The following is a 27,468-nucleotide window of genomic DNA, read 5'->3' as shown; positions in this document are numbered from 1 at the left end:
GCCGACCCGCGTTCTTATTGGATTCCTCCCGCAGACGCGGCGGGTCGGGCCCGATGGATTTGTTCACCGCGGACGAAAAGAACAAGAAAAAGACAAAAAAATAAGCGGGCAGTGGATTTTTAATCCTCCTCGCCGCTCACCTGCAGGCAGTAGTCGATTCTCTCCAGGATGGTGGAGAAGTTGGGCCGGTCCTCCGGTTGGTGCTGCCAGCATTGGGTCATGATGCGGTACCTGAAGGTGGAGCCGAGGGTCACGTGTGTGTGTGTGTGTGTGTGTGTGTGTGTGTGTGTGAATTAAGAAACAAAAACCTGGATTAAGGTAATCCCATCAGAAACGCCGTTCTGACTGTTATCTGGATCATTTATGCATCAACTTCAACAGAACTCCTTTCCGTTGGATCTCCTGGGATTAAATCTGTGTGTGTGTGTGTGTGTGTGTGTGTGTGTGTGTGCACTCACACAGGCCCGGGGCAGTTCTTGGGCGGGTCCATTCTACCCCCGTTGGTTACAAACTCCAGCACCTCCTGGTTGCTTCGGCTGGGATACGGCATGTAGCCCAGGGAGAAGATCTCCCACAGGAGGACGCCGAAGGACCTGAGATTAAAAAATCTGAGATTAATCCTGGATTTGAGAGATAATCTGAGAAAGATAAACGATCCGCCAGGGGGTGAAAGGTCAGAGGTCAAAGGGTCTCACCAGGTGTCCGTCTTGGAGGTGAAGATCCCCTCCATGAAGGCTTCGGGGGGCATCCACTTCACCGGCAGCATGGCGCGGCCGCCCTTCCTGTAGTAGCTGGCCCTACACACACACACACACACACACACACACACACACACACACACACACACACACACACACGGCATCAGATGCTGAGGAGGCCTTTCTCCCCCTTTCTGACTCCTTTATTCCTCACAAAAAAAAAAAAAAAAAAATCAAATCAAATCAAATAAACCGGAACAAAGTTTCGGTTGAAAAACCGTCATCTGTAACTGGCTGCGGGGTTGCTATGGCAACACACACCGACGGGGTAAAAGATAGAGGATCTGCGCTTGCAATTAATTCGGGGTTTGCTAGTGAGTTTGTGTGTGTGTGTGTGTGTGTGTGTGTGTGTGTGCTCGTGTGTCTGTGTGTGTGTGTGTGCTCGTCACGTCTGCAGCCTCCTTGCGTGCACTTGGGTACACGCCATGTTTTTTCGTGTTTTTTATTTTTATTTTTTATTTTTTTCTGCGTGATGCGTTCACGGGTTGCCGGTTCAAATCCCCGGCAGATTCACGGGGAAACTCTCTTTATCGCTTTTACTGGAAAGACACCGGCTGCGACGAAAAGGACAGTAATTACAGTGTAGTGACAGTGTAATAACAGTGTAGTGACAGTGTAATTACAGTGTAGTTACAGTGTAATTACAGTGAAATGCACGAGAGCGAGCTGATGGCGTGCGGCGGGTCGGGAAAAGATCATCCGATCACAATCGGTTAGAGATGGAGGGGATTGACGGACAGATATGAACAAATGTAGCCGTCTTGTGGACGACAGCCAATCAGGGGCGGTCGAGACCCCCTCTTAAGCCCCGCCCCCTCCGCCTTATTGATCCCGACCGGGAAGAGAAGCAGAACCTCTCAATTATGCAGCTTCCCGCTTCTTCGTGCTTTGTTTGACCCGACTTTAACCCCTCGGTTGCCGTGATACGCAGGTTTGGCGTTCTCGCCGCCGCGGGACGAACGTGGGCGGAGCTTAATGCCGGCCGCGTGTTGGCGGGCGATTTTATAATTACATGTGTCGGCGAGGAGAAGGTCGGCGGAAGAGCCGCTGCGTGAACTGTTGTGATTGGCAGATTAGACGAGGATGTGTGTGTGTGTGTGTGTGTGTGTGTGTGTGTGTGTGTGTGTTTGTGCTCCAATAAAAATGTATGTGATCTGAATATGAGATACGATCGCTGGTTCATCTGATCACGCCGCCTAAAGCTGCTAGCTTGCTAACATGCTAGCATGCCGAAGTAGTTGCAAGCGCCAATCAAGGAAGTAGAGTCGGAGCCGAACGACCAATCGGACGAGACTTGAGTCGGTTTTTGGACCCGGTGGGCGGAGCTTACCTGTAAATGTCCCTCGCCATCCCGAAGTCCCCGATCTTGGCGACGCGTCCCGGCCCCTTGCAGGTCAGCAGGCAGTTCCGAGCCGCGATGTCCCTGCGGCACAGAGGGGGGCGTTACTCGGACGGCGAGGCTCCGCCCACAAAAGATGGGGCGGCGGCGCCACGTGGGAGATTTCTGTGAGGAGCGAGGAAGGTGGCGCTTGTGTCCCGCACGCCGTGACATCACCGCACGCCGTGACATCACTGCACGCCGTCTTGGAACTGCACATGGAACTCCATTACTGCACGCCATCCTTCATTATTGCACGCCACCCTCTATCACTGCACGCCATCCTCCATTACTGGACGCCACCCTTCGTCACTGCACGCCATCCTCCATCATCACTGCATGCCATCCTCTATCACTGCACGCCACCCTTCATCACTGCACGCCATCCTCCATTACTGGACGCCACCCTTCGTCACTGCACGCCGTCCTCCATCACTGCACGCCACCCTTTGTCAGCGCACGCTGCCCGTCATACTGAACGCCATCTTTCATCACTGCACGGCGCCGTTGAAAAGCCCGTCAGCTCCGAGGTCGATAAATAACCAGAACTTAACATCAAACATAACAGCATGTGACGCAGCTCAGCCGGGATCATGGGTAAAAAAGCAGCGCTGTGTGTGTGTGTGTGTGTGTGTGTGTGTGTGTGTATGTGTGTGTGCGCATGTCCCCAGACAGCTGTGCATTGTTGTGCCGCCCCTGTATGGTGTTGTGCGAGGCTGAGAGACACAGCGAGGCCAGGCTCCGTCATGCCGCCCGCCGCCGTCGCCGCCCGCCGCCGCCGCCGCCGCCCGCCGCCACTTGACAGCTTCCTCTCTCTTCTCATTGGCTGTCGGCTCCAGTCTGATTCGCGGCGACGCCGTCGGACGGCCCGTCGACCGCTTATCAAACCGCGCAGCGGCTTTCCGGCTTCAGAAGAGGCTGGTCCGGGCAGAATTGTACTGTAGCATGACGACAAGCACACACACACACACACACACACACACACTCACACACACACTCACACTTTTCTCCGCCGCCACTAAATCCAAGTAGTCCTTGTTTAATGGCTCGGAAGAATTCATGCTAATGACTTGCCTTTGCCGGCAGTCGAGGGCCGGCTTTGAAACGCGACGGCCGGCGGCGAGCTCCACGGTCTTCGGGGAAGGACGTGGCGGCGTGGCATGCGCAGCCGCGGCGCCACTTGTTAAAACAACATTAACCTCCTTCGCGCTGCGGGTTTTATTTACAGTGAGTCGCGAGCGAGGCTCGAGGAACGAGCGGGGAGTCGACAACCTGCGCCGTTTGGAGTATTTTTACACCTGAGGAGGTATTAAAGTACCCGCCGGCTCTCCACGCAGCAGTTCTACACATGTGATTAGCGGGGGAACAAACGGCGGCGGCGCAGCTCAAGGAGGAGGCGGCGGATGCTTCTACGGCGGCGGGGTTCGCGCACAGCTCGTTAGCGACCAGAAATAAAGAAGTGGGGTGTCGCTGCGACTCGTTGGAGCAGGGCTGGTTTGTCATCGGACCTCCGGGATCAAGGCATGGGAAGGGGTGGGGGAGCGTGTGAGGGGTGGGGTGGGATCTGGGGGTTTGGGATGGGAGGGTACGGATGTGAAGTAGGCACTTGTTTTTGGCTTTCTGTGTCCAAATGGCTCCAAAGCATACGCCTAAATCACCCTTTGTAGGACAATAGGGTATTGGGGGGCAGGATGCCTGGTGGTGGAGTTGGCCAATGGGCAGGAAGTGGTCATTTTTTGGGGGTGGGGGAGTAGGAAGGCTGGGGAAGAGTAGAGCAAATGATAGGGTGTCACCGTGGTACATTGGACCAGGTCTGGGTTGTCACCTGCTAATGCCTCCAGTCAGGGTGTTTGGATGGGTCTGGGGCGGGGTGGAATAGAGTGAGGGTGTTTGGGGGGGCTGGGTTGGGGGTTTGGGGTCGCGGGTAGTTGGGGTGGTTCGGGCAACAGGGCATGCTGATGTGAAAGCGGGACTTGTTTAGGTCCCTCCCTGTCCAGATGTCCCAAAGAGGCTCCGAAGCATACTCTGAAGGAACCCTGGTTCAACCCGTTATTGTGAAGGGAAGGGGGGGGTCAGCAGGACAGGAAACCAGGTGAAGAGTGGACCAGTTTGGGGGGGGGGGAAGCCTGGAGAAGAGTATGCTAATGAGGGGGCGAATGATGGGCCGTCACATTGGAGGTCTGATTTGTCTTCCGGAAATACCTCTAGTCAGGGCATGCAAAGGGGGTCAGGGGTCGGGGTGGGGTTGATGTGGGGGTACAGGAAGTCGGGTTTGGGTGGGGGTTTGGGCTTGTGGGAGCACTCGGATGTGCAACGAGTACTTGTTCGCCTCCTTTGCTGTCCAGATGCCCTCAAGTGGCTCCAAAGCATACTCCCGAATCCCTGCAGGAACCCTACTGCTTACATGAACGGGGGTCCACCGGGGGGCTGCTTTCTCCTGGAATACAGACTCAGAACGAGGCGCCGGCTGCTCCATCTGCTGCCCTCCCGCCGAACCCACGGCTTGTCCTTCCCGATACCATGTGAGAAGGCGAGGAGCGTGCAGAAGCCGTATGTCACCCCCGCCGCTCCCCGGAGGGTTCAGCCGGAGAACCGGGGAACGTCCGGGCTTGCCGGGCGTTAACTCCCGCTCTGATTTGCACTCCCGCCCCCTCAGGTCACCGCAGGCCCACATCGGCCTTGTTTTCAAGTCCCGGCAAAGGGGACGTACCTGTGGATGAACTGATTCTCCTCCAGGTACTGGCAGCCCTTGGCGATGTCCCTGGCCACATTCAGGAGGTCCACCATGGTCAGGCTGGACGGCTGCTCCTACACAGACACGAGAACGACGGGCGTCCTTGAATGTACCAGGCGCTGCTTTGGAGGAACATGGGAATGAAGACGTTCTCCAGCCGTGGTCTCACCAGCCGGGGTCTGGTCTCCCTCAGGAAGGACTTCAGGTCTCCTCCGGTCATCAGCTCCAGGAGGATGAACCTGGGCATGGCGTGCAGACTGACGCCCACGCAGCGCACGATGTTCTGATGGCTGAACTTACTGCGGGGAGAAACAACAGCCGATGGTCAAGATGGAACTTCTCCCAGAGCGGCGGCACTCCTTCTTCTTCTCCTCACCTGATGATAAGCGCCTCCATGAGGAAGTCCAGCTCGTCCTGCTCGGAGCAAACCTCAGGAAGGGTCTGTAGGGGGGGGGCGGAACGAAGGTTTCTGACAAGCCAACACCTCCAGAACCTCCGAGAACCTGATCTACACTCGAGCCAGTTCTGGAACCAGACCAGATCCAGGTAGAGGAGAGGTTACCTTCACTGCCACCTGAAGTGGACTCGGTTCTCCGGGGATCCCAACGGCCAGACCTTCGTACACCTCGCCGAAGGCTCCGTGTCCAAGACCCCTGCAGGAGAACCCAAGGGATCACTGACTGTTCCTCACTCCAGGGAAGTCTCCTGCCTGCATGCGTGTGTGTGTGTGTGTGTGTGTGTGTGTTTGCAAGCTAGCTAGCTGTTTCCTCATTTGCTCTGTTCAGCACTTTAGATATGGAGACTGACGCGGCTCTGAGATGAAGATTAACAACCAGCCGCCGGACCTGTCGGCAGGCGGGCGGGAGACGGATGGCGGTCGGTGAAGGAGTGAACGGGTTTCAGATACCGGATTGGGTAATCTATTACAGGTACTGGATTGGGTAATCTATTACAAGTGAGTAACCGTGCAGGATTAATGGCTCAAGATGTAGCAACTTGGGAAAGCTCATAGTTAACGCTAGGCTAGCCGCCACACGGTGGACTCGTACCAATCCACGACGGCAACCTCACACCTTCTCCCGAGTTCCCGGATCTTCTCGCCAGACGTCCACCGTTGTTATTTCTTTATAAATATTAAAGTTATGACAGCATCACTCCAGCTATTAGCGTGTAACCGTTAGCGTTATTGGTTGTGGCGGGAAGTAGCATTTGTTGAGGGAACGTTGGGTTTCTGTAGATCATCTTCAAGTCTGGTCCAGACCTGCTCTATGTGGAAAGCATCATCAGAAGCTCCCCCCCCCCTCCCAGCCCAGCTCCTGCTTTCACCTGGTGAGGGAGATGTTTCGTCGCGGCACCTCCTTCAGGTCGTTGACGGACGCCGTCTTGCCGGCGAAGCAGTAGTTGGGGTTGTAGTCGGTCATGATGGTGGAGGCCCGCAGCTTGCTGAGCTTGCAGTCCGGACTCTGCAGCTCCAGCTGGATGGACTGAAGCTCGGTGTGTTTCCTCCTGTACACTGAGGCCGAGGTGGAGACAGAAGACCGACCCATTGAAAGGAACTGCTTTGGCTATGCATTGGTTTGTGCTATGATGTTAGCATCGCTAACCAATAGCGTGAATTCAATTCATCCCATAGGTGGACCTGTACCCTGTGTGTGTGTGTGTGTGTGAGTGTGTGAGCCTGATGGATGAGATGAGATGAGAACAACTTTATTCATCCCAAAAGAAATTGTTGTGCCAGAGTTTCAAGTTAAAAAAAAAACAAAACAGTAATAGATAATAATAGAAAGGAGGAAGAATAAGAAATATAATGAAATATGAATTGTCTTAACTGTTAGCAGTAACTACAAAGATTGAATTGAAGTTACTGGGCGAAACAGAGGCTCACTTCCTGTTTGGCGACCAAGAATGTGGAGCTACATGTGTGTGTGTGTGTGTGTGTGCGACTCTCCGAAAACACACATCCCAACCGTGCTTGTCCTTCAGGTGAAGCTCTGATGAATAAACCATGGTTTCCAGGAGGAGGAGGAGGAGGAGGGCGGGATGAAGGTGCGCCCGAGGCGAACCTCTCCTCCCAGAAGTGACCGAGAAAGTAAACCTGGAAAGCGAGGCGGAGGTTCGGATCTCCTTACTGATCATGACGCCGGACACGGCCAGCAGCAGCGCGGCGATGAGGGCGGAGGTGCCGACGGAGAGCCCGAGAGCCAGGTGGGACAGCGCCGGCTGCTGGGTCTGCTGGGGTCCGTCTGCAGGAGCGGGACAAACGGCGGTTAGCTTCGCCCGCGGCGGCGTTAGCATTCACCCCCCCCGACTTAATTAATGATGTGAAAGCGATGACACAACGGAGCGTTGCGGCGCGTGCCAATTCCTTTTGTGCGACGAGAGAAAGGCGGGGGGGCGGCGGCGGCGGCGGCGGCGGCGGGATCTCATTCCGCTTGTCAAAGCCGAGGAACAAATCTGTCCGGCGAGAGCCGCCATATTGAGACGGCGACCTTTCCTGACTGGGCGTCATAGAATTATCCGAGCGCTTGTCATTTACGAAGAATAGCTTTGCAAATCAGCGGGGCGAGGAGCCTCTTGAGGTCGTTACCGTGTTATTGAGATGGAAATAGACCCTCCCTCCCCTCCCCGTCGGCGTATTTCGATCCAAAAGATAAAGCGGTAATTCATTTCGGATCAACAAGAACATATTCGTTATTCCTCTACCATGACACAATATAATTGAGGCGACACCCCAAACCCTCAGAGATGGGCGGTGTTGTTCGGAGACAAATAGGGGAGGGGCTTTTTATGCCCCGCCCCCGATAAAGGGTTCAGATCCGACCCGAACTGACAAACATGCTAACGTGCTAACGTGCTAACCGAGGCAGAAATCGTCTCAATCGAATCGGTGGGTTAACTCGTCATCCGATAGGGTGCGATCAGGGGGTGAGGTAAGCCCCGCCCCCTCCACGATCCCTCACCGACGTCCCCGTCTAGCCCCGCCCACCTGTGGCGTTGACGCAGGACACGCCGCCCAGCGCCAGCCGGAGGTCGTTGTTGCAGTAACAGACGATCCTGTCGTCGACCTCCTGGCAATCGCCGCTCTCGCAGTGGCTGCAGTTCTGGACCGGGCTGATGATCACCTCGCCGTCGCCCTCGATGGCTGCACACACACACACACACACACACACACACACACACAGCAGTGAGCGGGGGTTTTGTATCATGACCCGGTCGCCATGGCGAGTGTTGGAATTTCAGAGCGAACTGGATCTCGTGTTTTTTTTTTTTTTTTTTTTTTTCTTCTGCAGCCAGTTGGAGGTGTTGATCTTCTCGGCGGCGAGATTCATTCCCTCGCCACTCATGCTTTCACGCCCCGCTTTCATGACACATCCCGTCAAGAGAAGAAGAGAACAAGGCAATTCACATTATACCCATTATCGCTCATTGTGTTGCCGTAGAAACAGTAACCGGGTGTTATAACAGTGTTATAACACTGTGTCAGAACTCCAGTCTCACAATTTTCCTCCAAACTGATAGAAGAAAGGAGACAACATTCATTTGTTGATCCTTTTATTCGTTCATCTGCTCATTCATTCATCTGTTCATTAATTCATCCATTAATTAGTTAATTAATTAATTCATTCCTTCATTCCTTCATCCTTTCATCCATTCATTCATTCATTCATTTATTCATTCACTCACCCTTTCCGTCCTTCCTTCCTTTCCTTCATTAATTAATTAATTCATTCATCAATTCATTCATTCATTGATCCTTTCATTCATTAATTCATTCATCCATCCATCCATTCATTCAGTCATTCATTTATTCATTCATTGATCATTTCATCCTTTCATTCATTGATCCTTTCATTCATTCATCTGTTCATCCTTTCATTCATTCATTCATTCATTCATCTGTTCATCCTTTCATTCATCAATCCATTCATTCATTCATTCATTCATCTATTCATTCATTCATTCATTCATTCATTCATCCATATATTCTTTCATTTGTTCATTCATCAATTCATTTATTCATCCATTCATCAATTTATGCAGTCATCAATTTTTTAATCCGCCCATTCATTCGTTCATCTGTTCATTAATTCAACCATTCCTAAAATGGCCCGCTCATCCACTCATTTGTTCATCGATCCATTTATTCAATTATTAATCCATTAATTCACCCCTTCATCTGTTCATCCAATTTTCAATTCATCCATTCATCCGTTCATAGAGAATCACCTTTGAGTGCATCAATGAATGGCTCCCCATCAGGTCCTCTGAAGGAGGTGCCGTCGTCGCCGTCTTGCCGCGGAGCATCAAGCAGCGACGTGTTCCCGCCTGCAGCACACACACACACACACACACACACACACACACTGCTGATTCACACATACTACTGCATCCAGTGCACAGGTGAGCACTGCAGGTGTGTGTGTGTGTGTGTATCACTGACCTCTGTATCCCCCTCCTCCACCGCCTGACATGCAGCCGCCGCCGCCGCCGCCGAAGCCGCCTCTGGTCTGCCAGAGCTTCTGGCAGGCCTGGCCTCCGCGGCCCCCCAGCACCAGGGGCCGGCCGCCCTGGCCGGCGGGAGCGCTGTCGTTCCAGCCGCCTCCTCCGCCTGCGCACAGAAGGTACACACTCATACTGAAAAATTGAGAAAACCGACGCGTTTCTGCATTTCAGGTCGCCGTGACGACCCGGGACACAAACAACCGCCATCTTGGATTGGCCGACCCGCGGAGGAGGAAGAGGAGCAGACAGCCTGTTACGGTGGAAATTGGCGCAGAGGTCAAAGGTCAAAGGATACACCCCCCCCCCCCCCCCCCGGCCAATCAGGACTCAGGCCATCTCTAGGCCCCGCCCCCAACCTGTCTCCACTAATTACAAAAACAGGTGGCTGGGGCTAAAACATGGCCACACACACGCGCACACACACACACACACACACACACACACACACACACACAGACATACCTGCGGCGTAGGATTTCCCGTTGACACCTGGCTGGTTGAGATCGTAGTCCGTCTGCTCCAACTGGGTCTCTGATTGGCTGCTGTAGCCCCGCCCGCCGCCGCCCGCCGCAATGATGAGGGGTGTGTACACGTCCTTTTCCACCTGGGGGGGGGGACAGGGTGATTGTCGTGGTCGCCCGACAGGTGGACACCGTCCAATCACAGCTGACGTACCTGGAATACATAGGTGGCGCCGCCTCCACCGCCGCCGCCACCGCCGCCGCCGTTCCCCTTGCTGGAGTTGAGCAGGGGGCCACTCTGCTCCATGCAGATCTTATTCAGAAACCCATTGGACTAGAACACACACACACACACACACACACACACACAGAAAGGATGAGTGTTTTGAAAGTGTGTTCGGCGGTCACTGATGATCGTTTCAGTACCGTAACCTTGGGGAGGTCACGAACCAATCAGGATGCCGCGTCTCAATTAGGGGCGGGACCTTGGCGGCTGTGATTGACAGGCCTTGGCGAGCGGGTTGGGGGGGGGATTGGGAACTTCTTCCTCGGCCGAACAGCAAGGAGGAGTGTGTGTGTGTGTGTGTGTGTGTGAAGATAACAAGAGCAGCAAGAGCAGGTATTTTCCCAGGATGGGGCCATGATTGCCTCCGGCGCTGTGTGTGTGTGTGTGTGTGTGTGTGTGTGTGTGCGGCTGAAATGACTTCCTGAGTGACCCTTCGGAGAGAATGGATGCCTCTCGCTGTCGCGCCAGCGGCACAAGATGGACCTTAAACAACTTGCTCCGTCTCCGGCGGGCAGTCGGACGCACATGGCGAGCTGCGGGTTGCGCAACAGCGCCCCCTACAGGCCTGGAGTGTCATTACAAACACCGGCTTGTTATTTCCAATCGGCAACTCGATCGGAAGATAATTTGATCGGGATAAAATATCTCTGGACTGATTTGGCGTTAATATTCATTCGTTCATCCGATTGGAGGCGGGGCTTAACCCGTCAATCACGTAGAGACGTCGTCCGTTCACACCGAAGGACGACTCGGGGTCGCCCGGCCGCCGCCGCATGAATCCATTTTGGAAAGTGGCGGTGCTTACGTTGGGGCAGGCGTCCTCCCCCTGCTGGCCCACCAGGATGTAGAGCAGCTGGCCCTTCCTCAGCAGGAAGTCCGCCGAGATGTAGACGCCGTGGGAGCGGCTCCTGTCCAGGACGCTGCGACCGCCGGCGGCGCCGTAGGCGGTGATCCTGCGGGCGAAGCGAGAAAAGCGTGATGAAGATGTGTGGGATGATGCATGTCACAAACACACACACACACACACACACTTCCTTCGCTGCAGCAGGAGACGCTGGTTTCCAAAGCTGCAGGTTTTCTTGCCAAGAAAAAAAGAAGAAAGTGACTAGATTGGTTTTTTCGGGTGCTGATGTTTCTCCTCCCTGGCCGTCGTGGCGTGGAACGCCTGGCGGCGGCGGCGGCGGCGGCCACCTCAGCCGTTCGCCTAATGACTTCTGGGAGATGCAGAGCGTGCGTTCATCTCTGTTGGCTCCGTTTTACCCGCTGAAAGAAAAAGGCGGCGTCCAGGAATCCGCAATTTTCGGTGTTTTCGCTGAAACAAAAGCGAACAAAGACCCCTGCCTGTGATTGGTCCATTGTTCCTTCGCTATTTTGAGGCTCCAGGGTTTTGGGGAGGCTTAGCGCCGCCAGCCACACGCGCACACGCGCACACACTAAATCCAACTAAACGCTGACGTTCAGTTTTTCGCTTGAGCTTCTGAAAGTCTTTGCACAGCGCCGGCCCTTGAGCAAGGCAGCAGATGTGAAAGGGGGAGAAGATCCTTGTAGGTGTTTTTGAGTTTAAACGTTCTTCCCCAAAACATGCACGATCGTGCATTCATTCATTATCTTGCGGTCGGGGTCGTTGGGGGCGGAGCCTATCCCAGCTGCGGCCAATCCCAGGACCACATATGGAGACAAGCGCACCCTCCCATTCATTTCACGGGGAGAACCCAGCCAGGGACCTTCTGAGCTCCACGCCGTGATGGCGGCCCGATAATTAGCAATTAGCCTAAAGAGTAAATAAAAACAGTCTTTGGAGACGTGATCTCTGCAGTGTTTGCCGAGCCACTTCCTGAGAGGTAGATGTTCTAACATCAGGGAGTGCAGAGCAAACAGCGGCCCGCCGCCGCCGCCGCCGCCGCCGCCGCCACGCTCCTGCTTTGTTTGCTCGCTTTAAGGCCGCTGGTGTTAAACCTGCAGCTTATTGCATAATCAGCCCGCGAGCCGTCCTGAGCGGCCGCATCTGGTCAGGCTCCACCGAAATAGGGATTAGGGGCCCTGAACGCCACTCAAATCCACAGAGAGGTACTTAAATACATTCATTCCACGTTCGTGAGAGGGGGCGGAGTCACAGCTGACATCACACTGAGGGGCGGGGCTTAGCTGTCAATCATCCAACCGTTCACTGTCTCAGGAGGAAGATGGAGAGAACCCAGGAAGGCTGGAGAACATCTCGAGAACATAGAGTGAAGCGAACAAGGAGAACGTTTGTAGGTAGAACCGGGTCGGTTCTGCTGACCTGTAGGTTCCGGTTTCGGGGACCCTCCACATCTGGACGCCCCTGAAGGCCCCCTGGGTTCCCACGGTGACGTTTACGTTGCTGTTCCTGTAGGAGTTGTAGCACTGGGTGGGCGAGGGACCTTCGGGTCCGACGGCGCCGCAGGTGTGGAAGATCCATCTGGTGGCTGCGGAGAAGAAGAACATTCCCGCTGAGTTCCTCGGTTGAAGAGAGCCGCCGGTGACGGACACACCTCCTCTCCCGGGTTCCCCGTAATCCCGCGTGTCGCCGCTAATTGGAACCCTCGGCGTAATTAGCATGAGATTAGCCTTGTCAGATGGACGCGGAGCGCCGGCGGTTTAGCAAACACCAAACTCACACTACTTATGTCCCGTTTTTCCAACGGCAGATAAAGTCATTATCGGCATTAAGTGGCCTCCGAGTTGCCGCGGCGACCGTCAGGCAATTACCGTCCCCGTAATTGTTTCCTCCTACAGATGGCGGGCTGATGAGGTCGCTAGGATGCGATGCGAGCGGAGGAGATAGCGGACTGAAATAGCGGTTTTGCGCGTGCGTAGCGTAGCATAGCGCTCTAGGTCCGACCAATCGGAGCACAGCGTGGCGGACATGTTGGAAAAGACAGGAAGTTATTCTCATAACAATAACAACTATTCTTCCAAACTGCACACATGGTTACAGGAGGGGGCGGGGCTTAACCTGAATGGGTCAGCTGTCAATCATCACCCTCTCATTCACACTGATGGACAGTTTGCGGTCGCTGATCGTCTCCAGGCTGGAGAACATGGAAGGAACCCAAACAGATCATGGAGATCCCAGTGAAACCCTCCTGGCGCGTGTTCGTATCCGTCGACCAGCCGGTTTATTGACCAATCAGACGATATCACTTCTTCTCGGATCGATGGAATGTAAAGATTTCCTTTACAACCTTCTGGTGTCGCCTGGAGGGAGAAGGAACTCGTCCATAACGCTGGACTTCCAGAACTCTCAGGTTTTTTCACGTTTGAATGAATGAGTGAATGTTTGTACGCCAGAACGCCCAACGTCAACAATCCGCGTTCGATCCGATGAGATTACGAATCCCGAGTTTGTCCTCCCGTCGGCGGGTCCGACCTTTCATGATGGTTCGGAGATGAAGGACAGGAGCGCCTCTTCGGAGTCTGTTAAAACGATATTATCAGGAACGCGGTAAAAACACCGGCCGCAGTCCGCGAGAGATTCGCGGTACAATCGAGCTGCTTCTGAAAAAGAAAAAAAAAAAAAAAAAAAAAAAGAAACGTCGCGACGTGAGGGGAATGCAGACCCGTCTGGCTCCGGTCCAGCTCCGGTAAACTGATCCCTGCAGTCGCTGTTTTCAACAACAAACACGGAGATGATACAGCCTGGAGACGCCGTCCGGCGGAACAACCGCCGTTGGCTGGTATCCCGTCAGGAATTCACGAGGCGCAAAAAGCAACGTGCTACGGGACGCCATCTTCATCACTTCCTGCTTCAACCGGAGCGGTACTTGGTATTCAGACTGCGCTTGTACTACACATACTACTCGTACTACTTGCATACCGCCTGCAAGTATTGTGTAAGTTTCGGTGCAAAGACAGTGAGATAAATCAATGGCGACCTTGTGCTGGTGCTCGACACAACCGTGATGGATTATAGTTGGAAAAGAAAACATACACACACACACACACACACACACAATGGAAAATAGTGTTGATGTTGTCATCATTAGCCTAAAGATGTATTTTTAGCTTGTCGGCATTAACCTGCAGCTCTCTGTTAGCTTGTAACCTGTTAGCTTGTCATAGTTAGCCTGGAGGTGTGTCATTCATTTGTCTTCATTAGCCTTTGGTGTATTGTTAGCTTATCATCATTAGCCTACGGGTGTATTGTTAGCTTGTCTTTGTTAGCCTTTAGGTATATTGTTAGCTGATCGTCATTAGCCTACAGGTGTATTGTTAGATTTTCTTCATTAGCCTTTCGCTATATTGTTAGCTTGTCATCAGTAGATCAAAAGTGCCTTGCTAGCTTGCCTTAAGGTGTGTTATTTGCTTGCTATCATTTGCCTGGAGATGTAGTTCTAGCTCGATATTGTTAGTGTGATGGTGTATTGCTAGCTTGTCTTCATTAGCCTTTCGGAATATTGTTAGCTTATTGTTATTAGCTTACAGGTGTATTGTTAGCTCATCTTCATTTGCCTCTTGGTTTATTGTTAGCTTATCGTTATCAGCCTACAGGTGTATTGTTAGCTCAACTTCATTTGCCTTTCGGTATATTGTTAGCTTGTCATCAGTGATCAAAGGTGCCTTGTTAGCTTGCTTGAAGGTGTACTTATGGCTTGTCGTTATTAGCGTAGCGTATCGTAAACCCGCCCAAAACTGCACCCTTTACCTCCTTGGGAAAACAGTGGCGTCAATTTAGCATGTTTACCAGCCTCGCTGGGAGCACGAGGAGGCGCCTTGTCTCGTCACCGATGCTGGTAATCATGCTAAATTGACACTCGGGACATTTTTCAGAAAAATGCGAGCGCCCGACGCTGCATCTTGACTAATCAGTGATTTGATTTCAGCGCTAAAGCCCCGCGGCGGCGGCGGCGGCGGCGGTGGCGGCGGCGGTGGCAGCGGCGTTTGCTGCAACGTCAACGGTCCAAAATGACTTTTAGCATCAGGATTGAGCTTCATCCTGTTTTTCAGCCGGGTTTATTTGAAACATCCCGGGATTTCTGGTCGAAACCGGACCGATCGCAGGCCTGGTTTGGCCTCGTCGGAGGACGACCTCGGCTTCTGATTTGGGGCCGAAATGAAGGACAAACAAGGAAAAAAAAAAAAAAAAGGAGTGTGTCGAGAAGCTGCGTTCCCACCTCCCTCCTTCCTTCGTAGCAGAGCACAATTAGCATGCGCCGTCCTGATCTGGTGACGCCCCCACAGAACCCACCCCCCCCCCCCCGGCCCGTCGGCCATTACAGAGATGGATGGAGACTGGCATGTCCGGCCTGGACCTGAATGCTAAGCGCTAAAGCTCACGCGGCGCCCGAGTCCAATTAAGCGTCGGAGCCTGATTTGCGTGTCAGCCTCATATCTGTCTCAGTGACTGATGCCCCCCCAAGCCCCCCCCCCCCCCCCCCCCCCCCCCCCCCCCCCCCCCCCCCCACGCAAATACCCACGGTAGCAACCGGTGGGGGGGCGGAGGGGGTGTTTATGAAGAAGTAAACAACAAAGCTAGAGCTCACATCTCGCGCTGCGCAGCTAATTAGCAGGCATTTAATGGCCAAAACTCATTTTCCATGCGGGGCGTTTGGGGACTGTCTGCCGCTCCCGGGAGCCAATCAGATCCCGCCGTCCCTCGGCGGATCCCGGCGCCTCTCATTCGGTGCCAGCTCGCCGACGGTACCGAAGGATCCCGGGAGCACTTTGTTTCCCAGGCCTGACGTGGAACACCTGAGCGAGGAACGTTAGCCAAGGATGCTAACGGCAAACAGACGCTCAACCGAAACCCGAAGAGATGGGAAGGAAAGGCGGGGGCACTGGTTCAGAGGGGAGGAGACGAGGAAGGAAGGAGGGAGGAGACGAGGAAGAAGGGAGGAGGAGAGGAGGAAGGAAGGAGGGAAGGAAATGAGGGGAGGCAACAAGGGAGGAAGGAGGGAAGGAAACATGGAAGGAAAGAGGGGAGGAGACAAGGAAGGAAGGGGGAAGGAAACATGGGGGAAGGCGGGGGGGGAGGAAGGAAGGAGGGAGGAGATGATGAAGGAAGGAGGGGAGGAAACAAGGAGGGAAAACGGGAGGAGATGAGGAAGGTAGTAGGGAGGAGACAGAAAAGAAGGAAGGATGAGAGGATGAAGGAAGGAGGGAAGGAAATGAGGGGAGGCAACAAGGAAGGAAGGAGGGAAGGAAACATGGGGGAAGGAGGGAGGAGAAGAGGAAGGTAGTAGGAAGGAGACAGAAAGAATGGAAGGAAGAGAGGATGAAGGAAGGAGTGAAGGAAAGGAGGGGAGGCAACAAGGAAGGAAGGAGGGAAGGAAACATGGAAGGAAAGAGGGGAGGAGACAAGGAAGGAAGGGGGAAGGAAACATGGGGGAAGGAGGGAGGAAATGAGGAAGGAAGGAGGAGTGCACTGATCCCGAGGGGAAGAGACGAGGGAGAAAACGAGGAGGGAGGTGATGAGAAGGGAAGGAGGGGAAACGAGGAGGAAAGGAAAGGAGGAAAGAGGAAAGGAAAGGAAGGAAGGAAGGAGGGAAGGAAAGGGGGGAGGCAACAATGACGGAAGGAGGAAAGGAAACATGGAAGGAAACATGGGAGGAGACAATGAAGGAAGGGGGAAGGAAACTACTATGGAAGGTGGGGGGGTGAGGAAGGAAGGAGGGAGGAAACAAGGAAGGAAGGAGGGAAGGAAACAAGGGAGGAGATGAGGAAAGAAGGAAGGGAGGCTGTGATGAAGGGAAGAAGGGCAGATGGAAGGAGACAAAAAAGGAAAAAGGGCAGGAGTCGAAGATAGAAGGAAGGAAGGGAGGAAGGAGACCAGAAGGGAAGGAGTCGAGGAGACAATGGAGGAAGGAGGGGAGGAAAATCTCAACCAATGGAAGCCCAGGAAGCGTGAAGGGTGGCGGCGATTCTTGCAGTACTTTTTCAAAGTAACAATACTTCATTGGAAGTAAAGTCCCCAGGCTGGACCTCCATAGTAACACCATCATTACCTGCCGGGTTGAGTTATAACCTTATTATAACACACTGTCCTTCAGAGGGTTTTCATGTCTCAGCCCAAGACTGAAGACATCGCTTCTTCTTCTTCTTCTTCTTCTTCTTCTTCTTCTTCCCTTAACCGCTTTAAAATGGAGGGCAGGCCTCTCACCGCCGCCGCCAAATTGATTGGCCGGGGCGCCGCTGCTGTGCAAGGCGGCGATAAAAGCCCTTCACGCCGCCCGGGATTGAAAATAAGATCCAGATGAATGCGATTAGGATCCGGAGGGGGGGGGAAGGTGGAGGTGCCGGGTGGAGGTCCAGGCTTCTCATCTCCTGATCTGAACACGTCCGAACACGAGGAACCGACGAGCAACAAGGACCTGACGCGAGGGGCTTCCTTGGAAACGGGATTATCCGACGCTTCCGCGCCGACGCTTGATGTTATTAGCCTGCAGGTGTATCGTAAACTTATTGGCAGTAGCCCGCGGCTCTAATCCTAGCTTTTCAGCATTAGCCTGCAGGATTATTGATAGCTTGTTTTTCTGAGCTTCAGTTGTCTTCAGGTGTTTTGTTGAATTGTTGTCTTTAGCTTGAATGAGTATTCTTAGCTTGCAATCATTAGCCTACAACTGTATCGACAGCTTATCATCATTAGCCTACAGGTGTACTTAAAGCTCGTCGTTGTTAGCCAATGGCTCTACTGTTAGCTTGAAATTATCAGCTTGACTGTATATTGTTAGCCTTCATCATTTTCCTGCTAGTGAATTGGTAGCTTGTCATCATTAGCCTGCAGGTGTATAATTAGCTTGTCGTCATTAGCCTGCAGGTGTATTGATAATTTGTTGTCGTCATTAGCTTCCAAGTGTATAGTAAGCTTGTCGTTGTGAGCTTTTAGGTATATTGTTAGCTTTTTGTTATTAGCCTGCATGTATACTGATGGTTTGTCATCATTAGCCTGCAGGCGTATGGTTAGCTTGTTGTTGTTAGCCTGCAGGTGTATATCTAGCTTGTCATCATTAGCTTGAAGGTGCATTGCTAGCCTGTTGGCATTAGCCAGCAGGCGTATTGATAGTTTGTCATCATGAGCTTTTAGATATATTTTTAGCTTGTTGTTATTAGCCTGCATGTATACTGATGGTTTGTCATAGTTAGCCCGCAGGTGATAGTCAACTTGTTGTCATTAACCTGCCGGTGTATAGTTAGCTTGTCATCATTAGCCTGCATGTGCATCGCTAGCTTGTCGTCATTAGCCCGCAGCTGTATTGATGGTTTGTGAAAGTTAGCTTTAAGGTATATAGTTAGCTTGTCGTCATTAGCCCGCAGGTGTATTGATAGTTTGTCATCACTAGCTCTGAGATATATTGTTAGCTTGTTGTTATTAGCCTGCATGTATACGGATGGTTTGGCCTGCAGGTGACAGTCAGCTTGTCATCCTTAGCTTGAAGGTGCATTGCTAGCTTGTCAGCATTAGCTTTCGTTCCGGGTACCAGGATGTTGAAAGTTGCCGGTGCGAGCTCAGACTCACAGAGGTCGGGTTTCGGGGAGGTGATGGGGGGGCTCCCGGTGGTCGGCGGCGTGGGCCCGACCGGCGGCCTCAGCGGGCTGCTGGCCACGGGCGGGAACTCACCATTTGCTGCAAAAAAAAAAGAAAAAAAAAAATGTTTTAAGATTAATTTTAAAATTGGGCAGGAACCCAACACAGGGACGCGACGTGCGTGAGCGGGACCCAGCTGGCGTGGAGCCGTTCGGACCCCACATTTATGAGAATATTTCGGGACAACTTGAAATTAATCTAATTTGCGTTTCACTTGAAACCAGCCTTTTGATGCTCTGTGTGGCTCCTTTCATGCAGGATGATTAAAGGTGAAATGCGGCGGCGGTTCGGTGGAGAGAAGTGTGTGTGTGTGTGTGTGTGTGGGGGGGGGGGGGGAGGGATTCGCTTGAAGGAATTTTGTAATTTTGGCTTCTGAGCTTAAAAAGCAAGCGGCGAGGTGGGGGATGGGGGCGGGGGTGGAGAAAGAAAAAAAATCTCACCGAAAAATCAATAACCCATTCACCGGCAGCCGTAATCCTCTGATAAATATGACCATCTGAGCGCGTGCGGCGTGCGGCGAGGGTGGGGTGTGAACGCGCAGTGGGTCAAACGCCACAACGGGCTTGGTCGCAGTGGTAAGGGGTGTAAACACCCGTCGTCGGACTTTATAATCCCCCCGCCCCCCCCCCCCCCCCCCGGCAAGATGGCGGAGCGGCCATTCTTATTCCGCCGGCGTCGGCGTGGCGACGGTGCATTGGTATGCTGCTGCGGCGGGTGGCTCAGCGGGTCCAGCAGCAGACCAGCGTGAACCAAAGGGCACGGCGGCAGCCGGCGTGGCTGTCACTGTTCATTAGCAAGCCGCCGCTAGCTACCTGGAGCCCAACGGCAGCTGCCCCAAGGGGGCAGTGGGGGGGAGGGGATGGGGCAACTTGTTAACACCCGGCCATGGAGCTCAAAACATCTCCAGACTGCGGCAGCTCTGAGAAAACACACCGAGCGTTCATATTAACAGCCTCGGTGGCGTGATGTGAGTTACAAGCTAGCTTTTAATAAAAAAAAAAAAAAAAAAAAAAAAGAAAAAAAAAATGCAGTGTGTGTGTGTGTGTGTGTGTGTGTGTGTGTGTGTGTGTGTGTGCCGCCCCCCCCAAGACTATTGATTTCTAACCTGTTAATATGAAAGCGATTAGCATGCACGCAAGCCGCCGCTACCACGTGCGCATAAAACCGTGCAATTTAGAGCGGGCGAAAACAATATCCGCGGGATCACGTTCCAACAAAGTGCTTCTAATTAGACCCATACATCAACCACACACACACACACACACACTTCCAGCCGCACCCCCTGCAGGTGAAGGTGATCGCCATTAACGCAAATACATCTCAGTGCCGGGCAAACGGCAAACAGTTTGAATTAGAACCGACGATTAGACCTCTATTACACGTGTACGACACTGTTATTACTCAGCTATAAGCGAGCGCCGCCGTCTGCAATGGCTATTACAGCTTTACGCACCCTTTCGCCGCCGCCGCTATTGCACAGTTAGTCACTGTTAACGATTGAAGGTTTTACGTCGTTAACAAAGCACACGTGTGTGTGTGTGTGTGTGTGGAAATATATGTCAACACACACACACACACACACACAAGTAAATACGTGGAGACCCTAACACCACCTGGAGGAGAGACGATCCCCAGAGGAACTCTGATGCAAATGGATTAAAATTGTCTCAAATGAAGCCCCCTAACCAATTGGTTGCCGTGGATACGGAGCAGAGGGGACCATTTCCTGTCTACGAGTCCTTCTATCAGGTTCTCCGAATGGCCGCCGTTGAAATTAAGAATTTTTTAAATCTGGATGAGAGGATGAAGAGTCATGGTTCCTCCGGTCAATCAAACACTTTTCCAGTTGACTCCCTGCTGTATGTGTGTGTGTGTGTGTGTGTGTGTGTGTGTGTGTGTGTGTGTGTGTGTACTCACAGGCCAAGAAACAGGACATGCTGAGCGAGAAGTTGCTGATCTGGACGGTGGATCCGGTACCGGGTCCGTCGTCGGCGCTGAACTGGAGCCAGAACCTGCAGAGGAGGAGGAACCCGAGGTTCTCCGATGAAGACACCCGGAACCTTCCGCCTCCCCAAATCCCAAAGACCCCTTTGGGATTTGGGGAGGCGGAACGTCCAACATCTAACGGTCGGGTTCTAAAGCAGAGAACCACCAGGTGAACCCGGGTTCCCTCACATTGAGTTCTGAGAAGGAGGCGCCGCGGCAACCAGGGGAGGAGGAGGGGTCGCCATGGAAACGTGGATGTTTGTTCTGCCATTAGTTACTCCTTTCTTTGAGTGATTGGAGGGAGTGAAAGAGTGACAGGATGAAAGGGTGTAGGGATGAAAGGGTGAGAGAAGATGAAAGGGGATGAAAGGGTGACAAAAATGAAAGGGGATGAAAGGGTGAGAGAAGATGAGAGGGGATGAAAGGATGAGAGAATATGAAGGGGGATGAAAGGGTGAGGGATGAGAGATGGGGAGTGAGAGTGAGAGGGTGAAGAGATTAAAGGGTGAGGGGGTGAGAGATGGGAGGGTGAAGGATGAGAGGGGTGAGAAGGTGAAGGGATGAAAGGTTGAGACGGGATGAAAGATGGGAGTGTGAGAGGGGATGAGAGGGGGGAAAGGGGGGTGAAAGTGCGATTGGATGAAAGGGTGAGGGGATGATAGGGTAAGAGGAGATGAAAGGGGATGAAAGGGTGAGCGTCTGAGGTGTAGGTGGGTGAGAGAGTGAAAGGGTGAAGGGATGGAGGGGTGAGACAGGATGAAAGATGGGAGGGTGAGAGGGTTAGAGCGGGTGAGGGGATGAAAGGGTGAGAGAACACGAAACGAGATGAAAGGGTGATGGATGAGCGATGAGAAGGTGAGAGTGAGAAGGGTGAGACAGTGAAGGGATGAAAGAGTGAGAGGGGATGAATGGGAGGGTGAGAGGGTGAGGGAGGAGGAGGTAAATGTGGGGCGTCTGGCGGAGCATGGATTCCTATCAGAGTGAAAGTGGAACAAAAGGCGGACCTGGATTTATTTATTTATGTGTGTGTGTGTGTGTGTGTGTTTATGTGTATGTGAAGGGCGTGCACGTGGGCTCCTTGGGACGTGCACGCCCCCATGGGATTCATTAACTCCGAGGCAAGAATTAAGATGAAAGCAGAAGGAAAAAAGAGGGTAAACGCTGCAGATCTGTGTGTGTGTGTGTGTGTGTGCATGTGTGTGTGTGGTTCTTACCAGTCTGCCAGCCCGTACAGGGGGAGCGTGACCAGACCCCAGGCACGATCCGGCGGTACCGGTTCATTGGTGGAGCGCCACAGACGGCGGCGCCCGCCGGGGCCGGTGGCGTTCTCCACCATCCACAGGGACAAACCCCCCCGCTGGGGAACCCCGGGACACGTCCAGAACCGAACCTGCGGGGGGGCAGAAACAAGGTCAAGGTCCGGGTCAAGGTCAAACGCAGCGAACCGGGAACCTCGCTGCCGCCGCAGATGCTAGATTAGATCTTCTGAGGAGGTCCGGTCCAGGAAGCCCCTCCGGACCGCTGGTTGCCGGGCAACACATGAAAGCGGAGCTCACATCCCAGAATAATGTCCAGGGGTGGACAGGCTGGACGAGGGGGAGCTAATCTGGAATCATGGCGAGTCTCTGGCCGTTCGCCACGCCGCTGCAAGGCGGTGTTGGTACAACGCTGCCCCCCGCTGGCCAACTCCGGTATTACACCTCCACGGATTAGCGACCTTCAAAAAGTGGACCTTCAAAGAGTGTTTTGATTCGGGGAAATGAAGGAGTGACATTATTGTCACCAGCCTGAAGTAGTTTTGTTAGCTTAGAGGTTTTAGCCAGCAGCTCTGTTTTTAGCTTGTTGTCTTTAGCCTGCTGGTGTTTTGGTAGCTTGTTGTCATTAGCCTTTATAGCCTTTATAGCCTTTAGTGTTTATTGTTAGCTTGTCATCATTTGCCTGAAGGTACAGAGTTGGCAAATTATCATTAGCCTACGGGTCTGGTGTTAGCTTGTCATTGTTATCCTGAAGATGAATCGTGGGCTTGTCACCGTTAGCCTTTAAGTATGTCGTAAGCCGGTTGTCATTAGCCTGAAGGTGTACTGAAGGTGTATTGTTGGCCTGTAACTGTAAGGCTGAAGATGTCCTTTTAGCTTGTAACCATTAGCCCGAGGGTTTTATAGTTAGCTTGTTATCATTAGCCTACAGGTGTATTGTTAATTTGTCATCACCGGCCTAGAGGTACATTGTTTTCTTGTCACTGTTAGCCGGAAGGCATATTTTTTGCTTGTCATCATTTGGCTTTCAGTATATTGTTAGCTTGTTGTAATTAGCCTACAGGTTTTTTGTTAGCATGCCTTCATTAGCCTGACAGTGCATTGTTAGCTTGTCTTCATTAGCCTGAATGTGTATTGTTAGCTTGTAATTGTAAGGCTGAAGATCTGCTTTTAGCTTGTAGTAATTAGCCTGAAGGCGTATTGTTAGCTTGTCACCGTTAGCTTGAAGGTATATTGTTTACTTGCCATTGTTAGCTTGAAGGTATATTTTTATGCTTGTCATCTTTAGCGTGTCTTCATTAGCCTGACGTGCATTGCTAGCATGTCTTTAATAGCCTAAATTCGTATTGTTAGCTTGTAATTGTAAGGCCGGAGACGTACTTTTAGCTTGTCGTCATTAGCCTTAAGGTGTATTGATAGCTTGTTACTGTTAGCTTGAAGGTATATTTTTAGCTTGTCATGTTAGCCTGAGGGTATACTGTACACCTGTCATTGTTTGCCTTTCAGTATATTGTTACTTGTTGTCATTAGCCTACAGGTGAATTGTTAGCTATTATTGTTAGCTTGTCATTTATGGCCTTTGGGTATGTTGCTTTTATTGATTAGCCTATAAAACCTCTGCAAGTCTGAAACGGAAAATCCGCACGGCGGCAGGAAGTGACCCTTCCAGCAAAGCGACGACTCTTCTAGAGCATCCTGGGAGCTCACCGTGCACGGGGAGTTCCTCAACGGGGGCGGGAACAGCGGGCTCCTGAGAGCCGCCGCGCCCCGCTGACCTTTGGGCTCACCGGCGAACGCCATCCCTACAACGCAAACACAAACGGCGGCTCGTCATCCTACGTCCTAATGAATGGGAGGTGATTTAAGGACATTTGAAGCCGTGCAAACAGGAAGTGTGACCCGGGTGTCACCTGACGGCGTGCAGCTCTTCCTGCCGGGCCTGCTTGGCATCTGGGGTCGCCTCCAGGGGGCGCCGCGCCCCGTCACCCACTGCCAGCTGCACTCGCCGTCCTCAAAGGAGCAGTAACTGCCATTCAGGAAGCTTCCTGGGGGGGGGAAATCACAGGACTCAGCATGTGTGTGTGTGTGTAATAAATGTCAGCTGACCACAACACACACACACACTGGACTGCTAGCATAAAAAAAAAAAAAAAAAGGCCGCCACAGTAACGACAGTGTAATAACACAGTATTAACCTCCGGTGGCGCTCAGATCAATCGAGAGGTGGGGGGGGGGGGGGGGCAGTTGACGTCCATAATCCTGTAACCATAGCAACCCCCGTTTCCTGCAGACGTTGCGTAAAACTTCCTGGAAAACCAGCGTGACCTTCCCGGACACAGACAAAGGGACGATTGAGCGTCCGCCGTCGGACGTAAGCCCGGCGTTCTCTGGCTGGACGGCACGTGTCCTCACTTCCTGTCCGTGCACGTCATCGCTAATCACATCAGTTATCCCTTCTTCTCCTGCCCTCATTGCATTAGCACGCTCGGTCCAACTAGCGGTGATCACAGTTCATGCGTTTCCCTCATGGTAAGCTAAATGCTAATGTTTTGTTGCTGAATGCTACAAAATAAAGGGTTTTTTTTCTTCTTCTTTTTCGTATTCTTCTCTTCCTAGTTTCAGTTTGACTCGCTGGACAGGCTATTACAGCGGCCCCTTAAGATACCAATCCCTTTATATATGAATTTTTAAGATAAGAAGCGCGATTGGAGCAAATGCTATCCTTGAAATAGGAAAATGATACGAATACGAGAGCGAGAAAATCAGAAATTCGAAGTACGCGCCGGGCGAAGTCACGCGACTCGAATACGCTTCATGGCGCCGCTCTCACCTTGAAAAACGCCTCGCAGTTTCCAGCGTCCTCGGCCACTTTGTCCAGATAGTTTGCACAGTTCCTATATCTCCCTTGCTTTTTTATATCTTTATATAATTCATATCTTTGTGTTTATTTTATGAATAATCATCACGGGCCCAAAGAAAGCCAAGTTTACAATAACCATGATTTTTCATTTTTATGCCCCTTACATTATTAATACCCTTCTTTTTCAGGGTTTTTCTAGATTAATATCCTTATTTTGTGAGTTTGGGAATTGAATGATTTGTTTTCTGTTATTTTGAATTGGGAAAATTCATTGAAGATATGTAAAAAAAAAATCGACATACGAACCCACGTCTGGAAGAAATTAAATTCTTACTTTAAGGGTATTATTATAGGCATTAATGACGCACTTCATTTGTATTAAAGTGTTATTACAGTGGTATTACATTGTATTAGCCCGGTGTCAAGGTGTTATTACAGAGGTATTCCAGAAGTAGATTTGATCAGTTCCAGTTTAACTGTCTCTTTCCGGGGTTTTTCAGGGATATCTTCAATTTCAAAGAGCTATTTATTAAGCTCTTTTTAAAATAGAGAAGGACATTAGCAGTGATCGTCTCACCCGAACAATTCCGGCGCGTGTCTAAAGCGCTTCATCTTCATTTTTCACGTCACGGACGTTTTCATATTTTTAATTCCTTTTTCCCGACATTCCGATCGGCGTCTCCTCGACCGGCCCTGAACCTCCTCAGATGCTCTTTTTCAAAGGAGACAAAGTCGAACACGAAAAACCAGCCTCTGATTTTCAGCCCTGAAACGAATTGAAAGGAAAGCGGGGATATATTTTTGTTTCCGTGCTCCGTCCCGCCGCCGCCGCCGCCGCCGCCGCCTCTGAGGTCGGCCTGTGATCAACTTTTCTTTTTCCTCCCGGCGCTCTGATTCGAGCGATGAGAAGCGTCCCCGCGGGGCGTTCAAAGACGGGGGGAGGAGGCGGAGGCGGGAGTCTCGCAGATTATGGCTTTGGATTCTCACCGGCAGCCACCTCTGATCTGAGTGGCGTTCCTGTGCTGTTAGCGCGCCGTTAGCATGCCATTAGCGTGCCATTAGCGTGTGGTTCGCGTGTTATTCGCGCGTCGTTCGGGACGCGTTCTCGCGTTTGTGCGTCATTCGTATGTTCGGGTGTTGTTAGTGTGTCACTCGCGTTGCGTTGGTGTGTCGGTTGCTGCGCTGTTTGTGTGTCATTGTGGCGTTCAAGTGCCTCCAGTGCGACCTTGGTGTCGCATTGGTGTGTCATTTGTGATGTGTTGGTGTGTGTCCAGGGTGCGTTTGTGTGTCATTAGTATTTCATTCATGTTGTGTTTGTGTGTCATTGTGTTGCATTCATGTGTCTTAGTGTTGCATTGGTGTGTTATTGTGTTGTATTGGTGTGTTATTGTGTTGTGTCTGTGTCTTAGTGTTGCATTTGTGTGTTATTGTGTTGTATTGGTGTGTTATTGTGTTGTATGGGTGTGTTATTGTGTTGTGTCTGTGTCTTAGTGTTGCAATTGTGTGTGTTAGTGTTGCGTTGGTGTGTCTTTGTGTGGCATTTGTGTGTCATTGTTTTGCATTTGTGTGTCATTGTGTGGCATTTGTGTGTCTTAGTGTTGTGTTGGTGTGTCTTGTGTTGCATTTGTGTATCTTAGTGTTGCGTTGGTGTGTCATTGTGTTGCGTTGGTGTGTCTTAGTGTTGCATTTGTGTGTCTAAGTGTTACGTTGGTGTGTCTTGTGTTGCATTAGTGTGTCACTGTGTGGCATTTGTGTGTCATTGTTTTGCATTTGTGTGCCTTGTTTTGCATTTGTGTGTCTAAGTGTTGCATTGGTGTATCACAATGTTGAATTGGTGTGTCTTGTGTTGCATTGGTGTATCTTAGTGTTGTGTTGCTGGGTCATTGTGTTGCATTTGTGTGTCTTACTGTTGCATTTGTGTGTGTTAGTGTTGCGTTGGTGTGTCCTACTGTTGCATTGGTGTGGCATTGTGTTGCGTTTGTGTGTCATTGTGTTGCGTTCATGTGTCTTAGTGTTGCATTGGTGTGTTATTGTGTTGTGTCTGTGTCTTAGTGTTGCATTTGTGTGTGTTAGTGTTGCGTTGGTGTGTCTTGTGTTGCATTTGTGTGTCATTGTGTTGCATTGGTGTATCTTGTGGTGCATTTGTGTATTTTAGTGTTGCATTAGTGTGTCTCAGTGTTGCATTAGTGTGTCTTAGTGTTGCGTTAGTGTGTCTTTATGTTGCGTTGGTGTTTGTTTGGCCGCCAGCGGGAGGCGTCTGGAAGCCGGACGGAGAAGATGTGACATCCACGGCGTCGCCATGGAAACGTGACGGGACGAGACAAACATCTGCAGGGATCAGACCTTCTTCACTGACACCTTCTCAGCTTCTCCTCCTCTTCATCTGCCTCTTCTTTCAAAGCTCCCCCACTGATGAGCCTCGGCTCAGATGAAGAAGGAGATCTGGATAGATCTCATCAGAGGACAGAGATGTGCGCGTGGGTATGTGTGCGCGCGCGCGCGTGTGTGTGTGAGTGTGTGTGTGTGTGTGTGTGTGTGTGTGTGTGTGTGTGTGTGATGCTGTGACATGAAGGCAGGGCTCATTATGGTCTTCGGAAATACTTGACAACCCATTTGTTGATTCTTTCCCGGAATGCGCACACACACGCGCACACACACACACACACACACACACACACACACACACACACACACACACACT

The 27,468-nt window shown here is 51.8% G+C and overlaps 1 protein-coding gene across 1 annotated transcript in view; it reads right to left on the bottom strand.

The window, feature by feature from the left end:
• alk (ALK receptor tyrosine kinase) overlaps window positions 1–27,468 on the bottom strand; it is a 216,739-nt gene that overhangs the window by 1,676 nt on the left and 187,595 nt on the right. The window contains exons 7-28 of the mRNA XM_086150483.1: window positions 23,818–23,952; window positions 23,615–23,709; window positions 21,866–22,041; window positions 20,583–20,677; window positions 18,597–18,704; window positions 12,402–12,567; window positions 10,926–11,073; window positions 10,049–10,168; window positions 9,836–9,977; window positions 9,312–9,479; window positions 9,098–9,196; window positions 7,857–8,012; window positions 7,000–7,113; window positions 6,197–6,383; window positions 5,433–5,523; window positions 5,247–5,311; window positions 5,040–5,169; window positions 4,847–4,944; window positions 2,089–2,181; window positions 696–797; window positions 459–593; window positions 141–231 (exon numbers count right to left, since the gene is read on the bottom strand). Coding sequence (XP_086006609.1) covers window positions 141–231; window positions 459–593; window positions 696–797; window positions 2,089–2,181; window positions 4,847–4,944; window positions 5,040–5,169; window positions 5,247–5,311; window positions 5,433–5,523; window positions 6,197–6,383; window positions 7,000–7,113; window positions 7,857–8,012; window positions 9,098–9,196; window positions 9,312–9,479; window positions 9,836–9,977; window positions 10,049–10,168; window positions 10,926–11,073; window positions 12,402–12,567; window positions 18,597–18,704; window positions 20,583–20,677; window positions 21,866–22,041; window positions 23,615–23,709; window positions 23,818–23,952 — 2,714 coding nt within the window. The remainder of the gene's footprint in view (window positions 1–140; window positions 232–458; window positions 594–695; window positions 798–2,088; window positions 2,182–4,846; window positions 4,945–5,039; window positions 5,170–5,246; window positions 5,312–5,432; window positions 5,524–6,196; window positions 6,384–6,999; window positions 7,114–7,856; window positions 8,013–9,097; window positions 9,197–9,311; window positions 9,480–9,835; window positions 9,978–10,048; window positions 10,169–10,925; window positions 11,074–12,401; window positions 12,568–18,596; window positions 18,705–20,582; window positions 20,678–21,865; window positions 22,042–23,614; window positions 23,710–23,817; window positions 23,953–27,468) is intronic.

This window comes from Fistularia commersonii, chromosome 8 (assembly GCF_037954325.1).
Source record: "Fistularia commersonii isolate RoL2024-O1a breed Wild chromosome 8, RoL_Fcom_v1.0, whole genome shotgun sequence".
Lineage (NCBI taxonomy): Eukaryota > Metazoa > Chordata > Actinopteri > Syngnathiformes > Fistulariidae > Fistularia > Fistularia commersonii.
The sequence above is the reverse complement of the archived record's forward strand: the minus strand, read 5'-3'. Positions and strand labels throughout refer to the sequence as shown.